Source organism: Diabrotica virgifera, chromosome 2 (genome assembly GCF_917563875.1).
Source record: "Diabrotica virgifera virgifera chromosome 2, PGI_DIABVI_V3a".
NCBI classification, from domain to species: domain Eukaryota; kingdom Metazoa; phylum Arthropoda; class Insecta; order Coleoptera; family Chrysomelidae; genus Diabrotica; species Diabrotica virgifera.
Window position 1 is genome coordinate 24,293,185 of NC_065444.1, and position 12,414 is coordinate 24,305,598.

Genomic DNA, 12,414 nt, shown 5'->3' on the forward strand with positions numbered 1-12,414 from the left:
CTGCTTTGTCAAATATTTTGGAAGTCCTGGAAAAGAAGGATTTTTCTTGAAAAAGTTAAGTTGAGCCAATTGAGATAAGTGCGCCTCTGATCTGACATTGACCATAGACATGACACATGACATGACAGTGACAGTGACAGATGACTATTTATTAAAGAAAATGGGAAGCGTGTAAAGCGTTAGCATATCTTTTAAATCTGAGAAATTAGTGATAATTCTATTTAAACATAGTAGATAGAGATTTAATAAAATGATGGAAACAGATGAACGTTTACACATTGTAAGTAGGAATTTGTTTATATACATATTTCATAACAGAGTCAATAACTTTTTTACACATTTATAATCTTGTTTTTTTTTAGGATTGGGGCAATGATAAATTACATAGGACGCAAAAGCAAGTCGAAAGGAACCCTTACGACTTAGAATCGTGGTCTATTCTTCTTAGAGAATCCCAAATTAAACATATTTCAGAAGTTCGTGCCCTCTATGAACATTTGATTGGTATTTTTCCAAGTGCTTCCAGATATTGGAGGATATACATTGAACATGAGGTATATTATTGCTATTTTTGCTATTTGTTTAATGATATCAACTTGTATATGATATAAAGGTGCGTACTGACTAGAGCATTTTCTTCTGAACGAGCTGAGTGCTAACAAACAAGTAAATGCTCAAGTTATTCTATTCACTGCATTCCCATGTTCTGCTCAGTTTATTTCAGCGTTCTTCCGACTCTGGTAGCAGAGAATCGGGTTATAGCTGCTGAAGCTTCTTTTTTTATTAAATCTATTACAAATAGAATGGAATTTTAAAAAGACATTGGATAAGGAGGTAGAACGTCAATAATCCGGATTAATTGGGACTGGACCCCATCCGGATGATCAAATTATCCGGATTATCGAAATTACCTCAAAAAAAGGCCAGTATATACATTAAAGTACAAAAAACGTTTTAAAATTTTATGTTTTCTCTTGTACACCTGTAGAGGTGAACCTGTTTCTCACCTGTCTAGAGGTGAAATTAATCAAAACATTTTTTTATGTTTAAACACTGTATTGTAATTAATTTATAATAGCACCATGTGTACAGTAAAAACATCAGACACTATTTGGGCTTTAAAAAAATGTGTAAAATATTTTTGAACTGCGGTAGAGGGGTGTAAAATAAATGTAAAAATGAAGATGTAAACTATTCAGTGACCACAGCTGTACATCCTGCCTCTTCAGTTATCAATATCCATGTATCATTTTTTTTATTTTGTTATAATATTGCCTGTGTTTTGGATTCCGTAACACACGAGAGTGTTCATATAAATCAGTTAGACCTAAACGTTTTTCTCTGTTCCATTACTTTTTTTTAAGTGCAGAACTAATCAAAGTTATTTTTTGATTAAATACTTGTTGAGAACACAACAAATACTTTGAACGCCTGTAGCCACTGAGTATCAACGAACAAATGTTCGCTTTTGATCTATCAATGGTTACTGATACTCCTTCAAAAATGAGTGACTTATTCAGTTCAGCAGAATTTTGCTAGCGAACATGTACTGACTAAAGCAATTTGTTACAGCATGCTCCGCTCATTTGTTTAGTTCAGACAAATATGCTTAAGTCAGTATGCACCTTTAAGAGGAAACAGTAGCGATCAACAGGTAGCAACAAACGCGTTCCAAGATTGCGGCTCTAATTTTGAATAGTTTGTCGAGATATTTGGCACACATATTCATAATATAATAAAGAATGGCGGTACAGAGCCCAATTTCAGAAATATGTTAGTATGTGGAAATTACTCTATAACTAAATAAAATATTGAAAAAAGGAGCCTGTACCGCCATTAAGAAAGACAAAAAAATACACTTTCTTCAAATAAACTTTTTTATCCCATGCCTAGATTTTGTGTAATCTTGGAACTACTATTTTTTTATGACAAGAAATTGAACGTCACTGACTTGGCAACATTTCGTGCCTATGTGTATAAAATTATTGTTTTTAATAGTATAAACGTCACTGTCAGTATCGAATTACCGACGCACTGTTGCCTCACTTTTTAAAGTTTGCAGAACTTTCACAATCTTGGACTGCGTTTGTTGCTACCTGTTGATCGCTACTGTATCACCTTAAACACATTGAGATTATCTAACAGGGTTAAATGTTTATATATTTTTATTTATTTTCAGATGAAGGCAAGAAATTTTGAAAGAGTTGAGAAGGTATGGACTCATTTGGTAGATTCAAGTAATGTTAAGTTTACACACTTTTTTTTAATAAAATTAAAGTGTTTTCAATTAATGATTTGGTTATTCTTCAACTACTCTGTGTTCAGAAATCAGGAGGTAGATTTTTGTATGTCACTTAAGATAACTGTAACACTGATTTTTATTTTGTGAAGGTTTAATTGAATAAAAGATCTATAAAAATAATGTGACATAATGAAAGTTTACTTCCTGATTTAAAATTTCCTTTAATTTAAATGTGATACAGATATGACACACAAAACCACATATTTTTTGACTTTAGTGTGAACTCTGAATTTTCTCTTTTACTAGAAATAGTTCATATAGCAGGTTTTATCTCCCGACATTTCTTTCTGGTACATAATATTTTAAATGTTCTTTTCGCCATCAGTTGTCACATTTTTTAATTTTTCCTACTTGAAATACTACATATTAAAAACATCTAATAGTTAAAAAAATATATCTTCACCTCTTGTATTCCCATAGAGATAAGATTTTTAATGCAGTAAGTTCCTCTGTTACACAAAATTGTTTATTAATTATTCCATTGATAAAAATCAACAATTAAGCTATGTTAATTATATTTTGCTTTCATCATAAAGGGCTAGTGAAAAATATTCCGGTTGTGAAGAATTTTCTATTAAATAAATATAATATCGAATCAATTTTCAATATGTTAACTACTATACCTGGAGACAAACTAATATCTTCAAATTATCTATTGTTTTCCTGACAAATTTCGTTAACAGCAGCCAAAATACATTTTTTAATAAAAGAAATATGTAAGGGCATTTTGACCAATGCTGAACTTTCTTTAAATTTTTTAAAAACGTTTTGTTGTGCTTCTAATGATTTTTGTAAAGAATCAATTTTATTTTTGTCTGAATTTAAATTCAAATTTGTCATATTCACTTTTGTGTTTCTTGTTGTAGTGGCGATGTTCATTTAGTTCAAAATTAATCAATTCTTTAAGTTCAAAAGGAATAATCAAAATTCATCTTTTCATTAAATTCGCAATTTACCTCATTATTTTTCTTTTCTTTGGTATTTTATTCATTTTTCACATGATAAAATATGAATCAAGTATTTTACCAATAAATTAAAAATAACATGTAGGTATTTCTCAGTACCTATTGTATTGAAATGTGATACTGTTGTGAATGTGAACAGATTTATGTGCAAAATGTACATTTGAACATATAGTAGCAAAATGAAAGAATGCTGCACTTGCTCTTCCATGGGTTTCCCACTATTCCTTTATTAGTGTGCATTTTTGTCACCAGCCATATTTTGGCATGCTCAAATTCTAAGGTACTAGGTCTGGATCCCACGTATGAAAAAAAAGTTGATTAATAGCAAGCTGAAAATTTGTTAATAGCTTAAGGGTGTCTAGTCGGACACACTTTGATATATAGGAACAGGGGAAGTTTTAACTGTGGAACAGGTTAAAAATTTGGAACGGTCAGACCACGAAAACGTCACATGTATTTTGTCTGACAGAACTTCCAATTGATTTGTTACCCTTTCATTAAACTCTCATGCAAAAATCAGGCTGCTATTTATCACCAAATGGGAATTATAATGAGTGGAACACATAGAATATGTCAAATTACAGGAATTATGACAGGTGATAAATAGCAGTCTGATTTTTGCATGAGAGTTTAATGAAAGGGTAACAAATCAATTGGAAGTTCTGTCGGACAAAATACATGTGACGTTTTCGTGGTCTGACCGTTCCAAATTTTTAACCTGTTCCACAATTAAAACTTCCCCTGTTCCAGTGTTCCCATATATCAAAGTTTGTCCGACTAGACACCCTTAAGCTATTAACAAATTTTCAGCTTGCTATTAATCAACTTTTTGCATGTTTCCAACTGTAAACAATCACATGTGAAAGCCAAACAGGGTCGTACTTTTTGAAACATCAATAAATTAAAATACTGGTTTCTCTTACCTTTACCCAAGTGATTTCCACAACCTATTTTTACTTTTGATGAATAAATACTTTGTTTTTGGATACTAAAATTTCACTACACACTATAAAACTTATAAAAAATAACATGGCCAACAAATAACTCAACAATAACTCTAACACAAAATGTGCTATATTTGACTAAATATAACACAAAATAATACCAACATGCTACAATTTGAATTTAATCAGACTGACAAATTTGGACCTGTAAAAAGAGAATCATTCTCGTTTAAGGCGATAAATCGTATTTAATAGTCTCTTGACGAATGAGATGGTGAATACCAACACATGCGTTTGTCTATAGTTGGGAATTTGCTAAATGAATGAACTGTAGGGTTGTTGATTTTTCCTAAAATTATATTGGTGTTTTTGGCGGGCCGCACAGAAAGTTGTGTGTTCTAAACCCTAAAATATACACTGTGTGTCTGTGAAAATGAGCCACCTAGAAAATTTAGGAAAGTTTTATATTTTTTTATATAATTTCTCATTTTCTTTTAATTTGTTTTATGTTAGTTAAATTCAATGAATTATTATGTGTACTGAGAAGTTAGACGGAGCTTATAAAGAGAATAAACAAATCCGCAAAACCTATTAAACCATAGAATCAACGAAGCTTCAAGTACCTAATTGATGTGTGAACTACTGTAGTCTTCCAAAGAATGGCTGAGATATCTTTAGAGTTACACTGGCGTCCTTATAGTGAAGTGCTTTTCTTATTAACAATGAATGGAAAAATATCAAAATTCTCTTAAGATTATTACATTGCTGGAAAATGGTGCAAGCCAAACAAATGTGCCAAGACAATTGAATGTTAGTCATTCAATAGTACAGAGAACTTACCAACAACTTTTTGAGACTGGATCTCATGTAGACCCAGTACAAGTGCCAAAATGAACACAACAGTCAGAGAAGACCACATTCTTACTATCTATGCATTATGAGACTGGGCACAAACTGCTAGAATGCTCTAAAAGCATATTTAGCAAGCCCAAGGGTCAGTAATCAGTGTTTATACTGTTTGACGGGGGTTAAGAGAACAGGATTTGACAGCTTGCAATCAAACAACGTGGCCATTACTGCTGCTCACAATAGCCACAGATGTGCATTTGCCCCTAAACACGTCAATCGGAGAATAGGTGGCAAAAGATAAAAAATTTCTATAGGTGACCCGTTTTCTCTGACACACAGTGTATTTTTGGTTTTATAAGTTCGGTGAACAACACTTCAAAATAAGAGTTTTATTTAATACTCTCATTTTTTATATCCAAATGTATCCAAAATAAAAAAAAACATTTACTAAAGTTGAGTCGAATATGGTGTGTTTTTCTTCCCCATTTCCCTACACTTACAAATAAAGAATATTCTACAAAGTGTGTAGTTTTGATTTCAATAAATATTCTCTCAACTATAGTCAATGTTTACACTTAAACAAATTATTTATTAATTTAATCTTACATATTGGATTTTTTAAAATGTTTCAACAGCTTTTTCAACGATGTTTGATGAAGATTTTAAATATCGAATTGTGGAAGTTATATCTCAACTATGTAAAAGAAACAAAGGCGTCTCTTCCTACCTACAAGTAAGTATGTTTTAAATCATCATTTACTTCCTCTTGGTTACCAGTGCATATTATATGTATACAGGGTGTTTCACAATGAGATTACTAGCTTACACTATCTATATATCGGAAAGTACTTACACCACAATTTTTAAAAGTTAAGTACTTTAAATTATAAAATAACCCATAAAAAACTTTACAAGTCTAGTGTCTCGGAAATGGGAAAAATCCCCAAAAACCGTTAAAAAACCAGTTTGTTTATCAAAAACATGGTTTTTGATATAATATATGGAATAAAAAAATTAGACCTGCAGCCATCTTCAAAAAAAAGTTATACACTTTTTTTTTTTGAAAAAAATGCATTTTGAGTTTATGTACTGTTACAAAATTGACTTTTCTATGATATTTTAGGCACTAATGTTTAGTTTTAGTTGACTCTATTTATTTATAATACTTTACATCTAAACAAATGAAAAACACTGAATTTATATCCTTTATTTTACAAACTATGATATCTAATTTATTTATTACACTAAATCTAATAATTTATCTAATTACAAATTAAAACATATACCGCGCCCGTTACATATCAAAGTACACCGACGGTTTCAAATCCACAACTGAACTCCTAATTCCAGAAATGTCTATCTATATATAATTACAATGTTCTAGAAATAAATAACAACATCTCGAATAATATTTACAAGTTTAAAAGATTTTATAAAAAAGGTTACTTGGTAAACAACTTCGGGTCTGTTAGGCCAGGAGCTGAAAACAGTCTGTGACATAATACATAATTATGTCACAGTACATTCGACCTACCGATAATAAACTATAAAAAATAAAATATATTTTGTAAACGCCTCAACAATGCGTGTGAATTTTTTAAATATTTAAGGGAATTACATCCCACCTAAAAAAATGACGTTTCTGGGGTGTGGGGAGGGGGAATTGGTGAAATAGATGAAAAAAAATGATTTCTGAGAGTGAGGGCATTGTGCCTATCTTAACAGGGGGAGGGGTACCCTTTATTTGCAATACTTTCGTTCGGCATATTTTCCAGCAGGATTTAGCAGATAAACAACCAATGAAAGCAGTCTTCTCTACAGGTGAGGACTGTCCTGCTAGCCAATGAGTTGATGCCGCTATACTGCTATAAAGAAACGTGTGCTATACTTAAATTGATCTATGTATACAGGGTGTCCCGAAAAGATTGGTCATAAATTATACCACGGATTCTGGGGTAAAAAATAGGTTGATTTAACCTCACTTACCTATATACAATAGTGCACACAAAAAAAGTTACAGCCCTTTGAAGTTACAAAATGAAAATCATTTTTTTTCATATATCGAAAACTCTTAGAGATTTTTCATTGAAAATGGACATGTGGCATTCTTATGGCAGCAGCATCTTAAATAAAAATTAAAGTGAAATTTGTGTAGGTACAGGTACCCCATAAAAAATTTATGGGGGTTTTGTTCCCTTAAACCCCCTCAAACTTTTGTGTACGTTCCAATTTAATGATTAGTGTGGCACCATTAGTTAAACACACTGTTTTTAAAACATTTTTGCCTCTTAGGACTTTTTCGATAAGCCAGTGTTTATCTCGAGATATTTTGAATATGTATTTATCGAATCCACCACATATAGTTAAGTACGATTATAGAGACCTGTTAATAATCTGAAAATCTATTTATAATTTACATTTTTAGGTATATTTTGAAAAAGAAGCAACATCTCGATAAAAGGTGACATCAAAAAAAGACTAAGAGGCAAAAAAGTTTTAAAAACACTATGTTTTACTAATGGTACCACAATAATAGTTTAATTGGAACGTACACAAACTTTTCGGGGGTAAAGAACAAAACTCCCATAAATTTTTTATGTAAATATATTTAAAAAGAAGCCGGCATCTCGATAAAAACTCGCTTATCGAACAAATACTAAGAGGCAAAAAAGTTTTAAAACGTTGTGTTGAACTAATGGTACCACAATAGTGAATTAATTGGAACGTACACAAAAGTTTGGGGAGGGGGGTTTAAGGGATCAAAACCCCCATAAAATTATTATGGGGTGGACAAATCTCACTATAATTTTGTTTTAAGATGATCCTGCTATAAGAATGATACATGTCCATTTTCAATAAAAAATCTTTAATAGTTTTCGATATATTGAAAAAAATCCATTTTCATTTTGTTACTTCAAAGGGCTGTAACTTTTTATGACCACATTTGTACTAAGGTAAGTTAGGTTCAATCGAACTATTTTTGACTCCAGAATGTGTGGTATCATTTATGACCAATCTTTTCGGGACACCATGTATAAATGTTCTTCTTTTGATTAAAAAAAAGTGGACAGTCGGCGGTGCTGTAGGCTATGATGCAGCTTCATATTATGTTTTCTGTATTTTTAAAAATTTAATATATTTAAAATAATTGAATATCCCAATGTTATTATTTATTTAACCAAAGTTATGAAAATATCCAAGAACAAAAATTTGTCCCTTCCAAATGTGAACCACCAACAGCTTGAATAATATGTAAACCAATCTTGACTGCTGGTTCAACAATCAACTTGATTATAAACAAGAAGAAGTAAGAGCGAGAACAGAGGTAGCCCGACAAGATTTTATCAAAATGAAAAGCTTATTTGGTAACTGTAGCATTAATATCAGTCTTAGATGTCATTTTCTGCATTGCTACAGTCGGAAAAATGAAAGATTACCCATGCACTATCACATCAATCACTTATTTTGTATTTGCTGTCTTTTTCTATAACAAACCTTTGTTATTTATAGAAAAAGACGGCAAATACAAAATAAGTGATTGATGTGATCGTTCATGGGTAATCTGTCATTTTTCCGACTGTATGTATGGTCAATACTATTGTATGGAACGGAGGCTCAGGCTCTTAACATAACGCTGATAAATAAGTTAGAAGCCTTTGAACTCTGGCTTTATAGTAGGATCTTGAAAATACCTAGGACAACCCACACCACCAACGAAAATGTTCTGAGGAGAATAAGTACAGATAGAGAGCTGCCGAAGATCATCAAAGTTAGAAAAGTTAGCTGCCTAGGACACATGATAAACGGAAACCGCCTCGCGCAACTGATCATTCAGTGGAAGATTGAAGGTAAACGGGGTCCTGGTAGGCGCCAGATTTCATGGCTTAGAAATATCAGAGACTGGACCGGCCTTGATTCAACATCTTTGTTTAGAGCCGCATTGGACAGAGACATATTTGAAAGCGTAGTCGCTAACTTCCACTAAAGGAGACAGCATCGCAAGAAGATTATTACTCCAGGATAATAAGCTAGAAATAGACCATGTTCGGGACACTAAAGATCCAGGTAGCGGACTACTGTTTTAGTTATTGTAGACATATAGGAAGAAAACCTACCTGTTTCCTGCCTAGAGTTCGCGTCCGTTTTTTAATTATTAACAATTTAGTGCAAAAATCGCGATTTTTTCGATTTTTTGCACCCCATTCAAAAGCTAAATAGTCGACATAAAATTACAAAATTGAATTTTTTAGAACATTGAAGAACCTTCAAAATGCCGATTTTTAAAAGTTAAAAAGTTAATTTGTTGCTACGCAAACTGCAAAATAAGTGAAAATCGTTATTTGTTAATAACTTTTACTAAAACTACATTTGAACTTTAGTGTTTCACCCAAAGTTGGGTATTGGGGTACTTAACAAACCCTCAAAATTTGAGACCGATCCATTAATTAGTTTAAGAGTTATTTTAAACTGTTTATCCCAGAGACCTTTATTTTGCAATAACATAAGACAGAAAATAATGAAGATAGGGCAATTCTGCGTATGCCAAATGAAAGTAGAAAACTGATACTATCAAAATGTAGTAAAAAAAGATAAAAAAATTATCTAATATAGTAAAAAATCCTAATGCCAAATTTCTGAAATTTTGTAGTTTATAAACATTTAGAATAACTTTAAAAATATTGTCCGTAGAAAAAATCATTTTACATATTCGAAAAGCTGGTATTTTACACGAATTTTTAAAAATGTAGTTCAATTGGTGACTAGTCGCGGTAATTGAAGGGGGAGCTGGAAGCCGACAAATGCATGAGTTCAAAAACTGAAAAAGGCAACTTAAAACTACTATCATTTTCTGTATCTCGGGATCTACTGAATATATTTTGTTCGTTCTTTTTTTAATGTGTATGTAATTTTCTGTACATTACAAATATACCCTCCTCAGTCCATAGGTCCAGCCAGCTGGACAATGTTTATTAATTTATTACACAGTGACTATTCGGGTTGGGCATCGCTGCGTCCTATATTGCAGCATATTGGACTTCCTATTTATCAGTCAAATTTACTCATTTGAAAAATTCGACAACAGCGCCTACCTCGGTATCAAAATTAATATTGATATTATCAATATTATATTATATATATTATCAATATTATATTATATATATAATTAATATTATCAAATATTGTTGTTACAAGTGGTGAAATTTTTTAAGTTATGATGGTGGCTCCACAAAAATACAGTAAGTTGTAGTGTTTTTCTGCACTTAAGTATTGATTGTTTTTAATGTATGTTACTTGATGATTGGACGTATTTGTGGTAAATATATATTTGAAAATAATTACAACTGGACACGTTAGCGGTCCTCTAAACTTTTTGTCCAGCATTTTGGACATTGGGCCTTAGTTAGCCAAATATGTTACCATACTCACATTTTTTAAGTTAAGGATAGTAAACGGATATTGATGGAAAGTGTGTTGGAGGTTATTTTGACAGATAACCATTTTTTGTCAGTGAAGATAGCGATAATGATCAAAGGAAATGGATTTACAGGAATTTAAGTTGTATGTTGGAAGGTCACTAGCTCTAGGTGGTAAGCCTGCAAGTGGGAGACAAGCTAGTGCGTCTATTTCAAGAAAACCGGACACATCTGAAGATGAAGTGCCATAATTCCTGTAAAAAGAACTACAGTTTTCCAGTTACCGCCTATAGGTGTAAGAAAAACCAGTAATGACCATTTGCCAATATGCTCTATCGGCAATAGAAATTCTTATCACGTTGCCTAAATCTCTTGAATGCACTAAGAAGACGAGATTCTTTTGTACAAAATGCAAAATGTATATGTGTATTTCTCCTGAACCAGAATGTTTTTTCAGTTTCATACTTAAATTATATGAAAGCTAAGTCCTGATGTCCATTATGCTGAACCTGTCATATTATATCTGTCAAATAATTTCTTTATAGTTTTTATAGATTTTCGTTTATTGTTTTCACAAATGAGGAGAGAAAATAGAAAATATTGTTAAAATAATAAAAACTTTTTCCTTGGGGCTGAAGAGGATACAATTTGTCTAGACATTTATTAATTAATAAACAGTCTAAGTTGTTTAAACAATTTTTGAAAAAATATTTTTCCCCCAAAAATACATGATTTTAATCATACTATCGTTATTAATTATAGAAAAAGTTAAGGTATACTTTAATAAATAAATTATCTTCAATTAATAATTATCTAATAAAAATCATTTATTTATTAAAGTGTACTTTAACTTTTTCTATGATCATTAATGATACTATGATTAAAAAATAGATTTTTGTAAACAAAAAATTGCATATTGCATATTTGTAATGTACGTAGAAATTACATACAAATTAAAAAAAGAAAGATCAAAATCCATTGAGTTGATCCGGAGATACAGAAAATTATATTAGTTTGAAATTGCTTTTTCGGTATTTTATCTCAGTGGTTTGTAGGTAAGTAATCCCCCCTAGTAATCGTTTGAACTACATTTTTTGACTTTTTTAAGAAAAAATACAAATCCCATTCTTTAAAATGGCATTAATGAGATTCCTTAATTATTATAAACAAATTAGCTGTGAATTAAAAAAAAACATAACTTTGTCCCAAATGAACCCAGGCAATTTTTTTATTTGAAAATTCGTGTTAAAATACTCTTTTCGAATTTATAAAAAGATTATTTCTACGGATAACATGTTTAAAATTATTCTAAATGTTTATAAACTACAAAATTTAAAAAATTTGGCATTAGGATTTTTGACTATATTAATTATTTTTTTTTATCTTTTTTTAATACATTTTGATACTATCACTCTTCTACTTTCATTTTTCATACTCAGAATTGCCCTATCTTCATTATTTTCTGTCTTATCTTATTGCAAAATAAAGGTCTCTGGGATAAACAAATAGAATAACTCTTAAACTAATTAATGGAGCGGTCTCAAATTTTGAGGGTTTGTTAAGTACGCCAATACCCAATTTTGGATGAAACACTAAAGTTCTAAGATAGTTTTAGTAAAAGTTATTAACAAATAACGATTTTCACTTATTTTGGAGATTGTGTAGCAACAAATTAACTTTTTAACTTTCAAAAATCGGCATTTTGAAGGTTTTTCAATGTTCTAAAAAACTGAATTTTGTAATGTTATCTCAACTAGTTAGCTTTTGAATGGAGTGCAAAAAATCGAAAAAAATCGCGATTTGTGCACTAAATTGTTAATATGTAATTAAAAAACGGACGCGAACTCTAGGCAGGAAACACTGAGGTTTTCTTCCTATAGGTCTACAATAACCAAAAAAGTAGTCAGCTACCTGGATCTTTCCGAGAAAATCCTTATTAC

The 12,414-nt window shown here is 31.1% G+C and overlaps 1 protein-coding gene across 1 annotated transcript in view; it reads left to right on the forward strand.

Annotated features, from left to right (window-relative positions):
• The first annotated feature begins 119 nt into the window (after positions 1-119).
• The window catches only part of LOC114326197 (protein suppressor of forked), a 30,046-nt gene continuing 17,751 nt past the window's right edge, over positions 120-12,414 (forward strand). The window contains exons 1-4 of the mRNA XM_050643455.1: positions 120-280; positions 363-554; positions 2,180-2,212; positions 5,696-5,793. Of these exons, the coding sequence (XP_050499412.1) occupies positions 251-280; positions 363-554; positions 2,180-2,212; positions 5,696-5,793 (353 nt within the window). The 5' untranslated portion in view covers positions 120-250. The remainder of the gene's footprint in view (positions 281-362; positions 555-2,179; positions 2,213-5,695; positions 5,794-12,414) is intronic.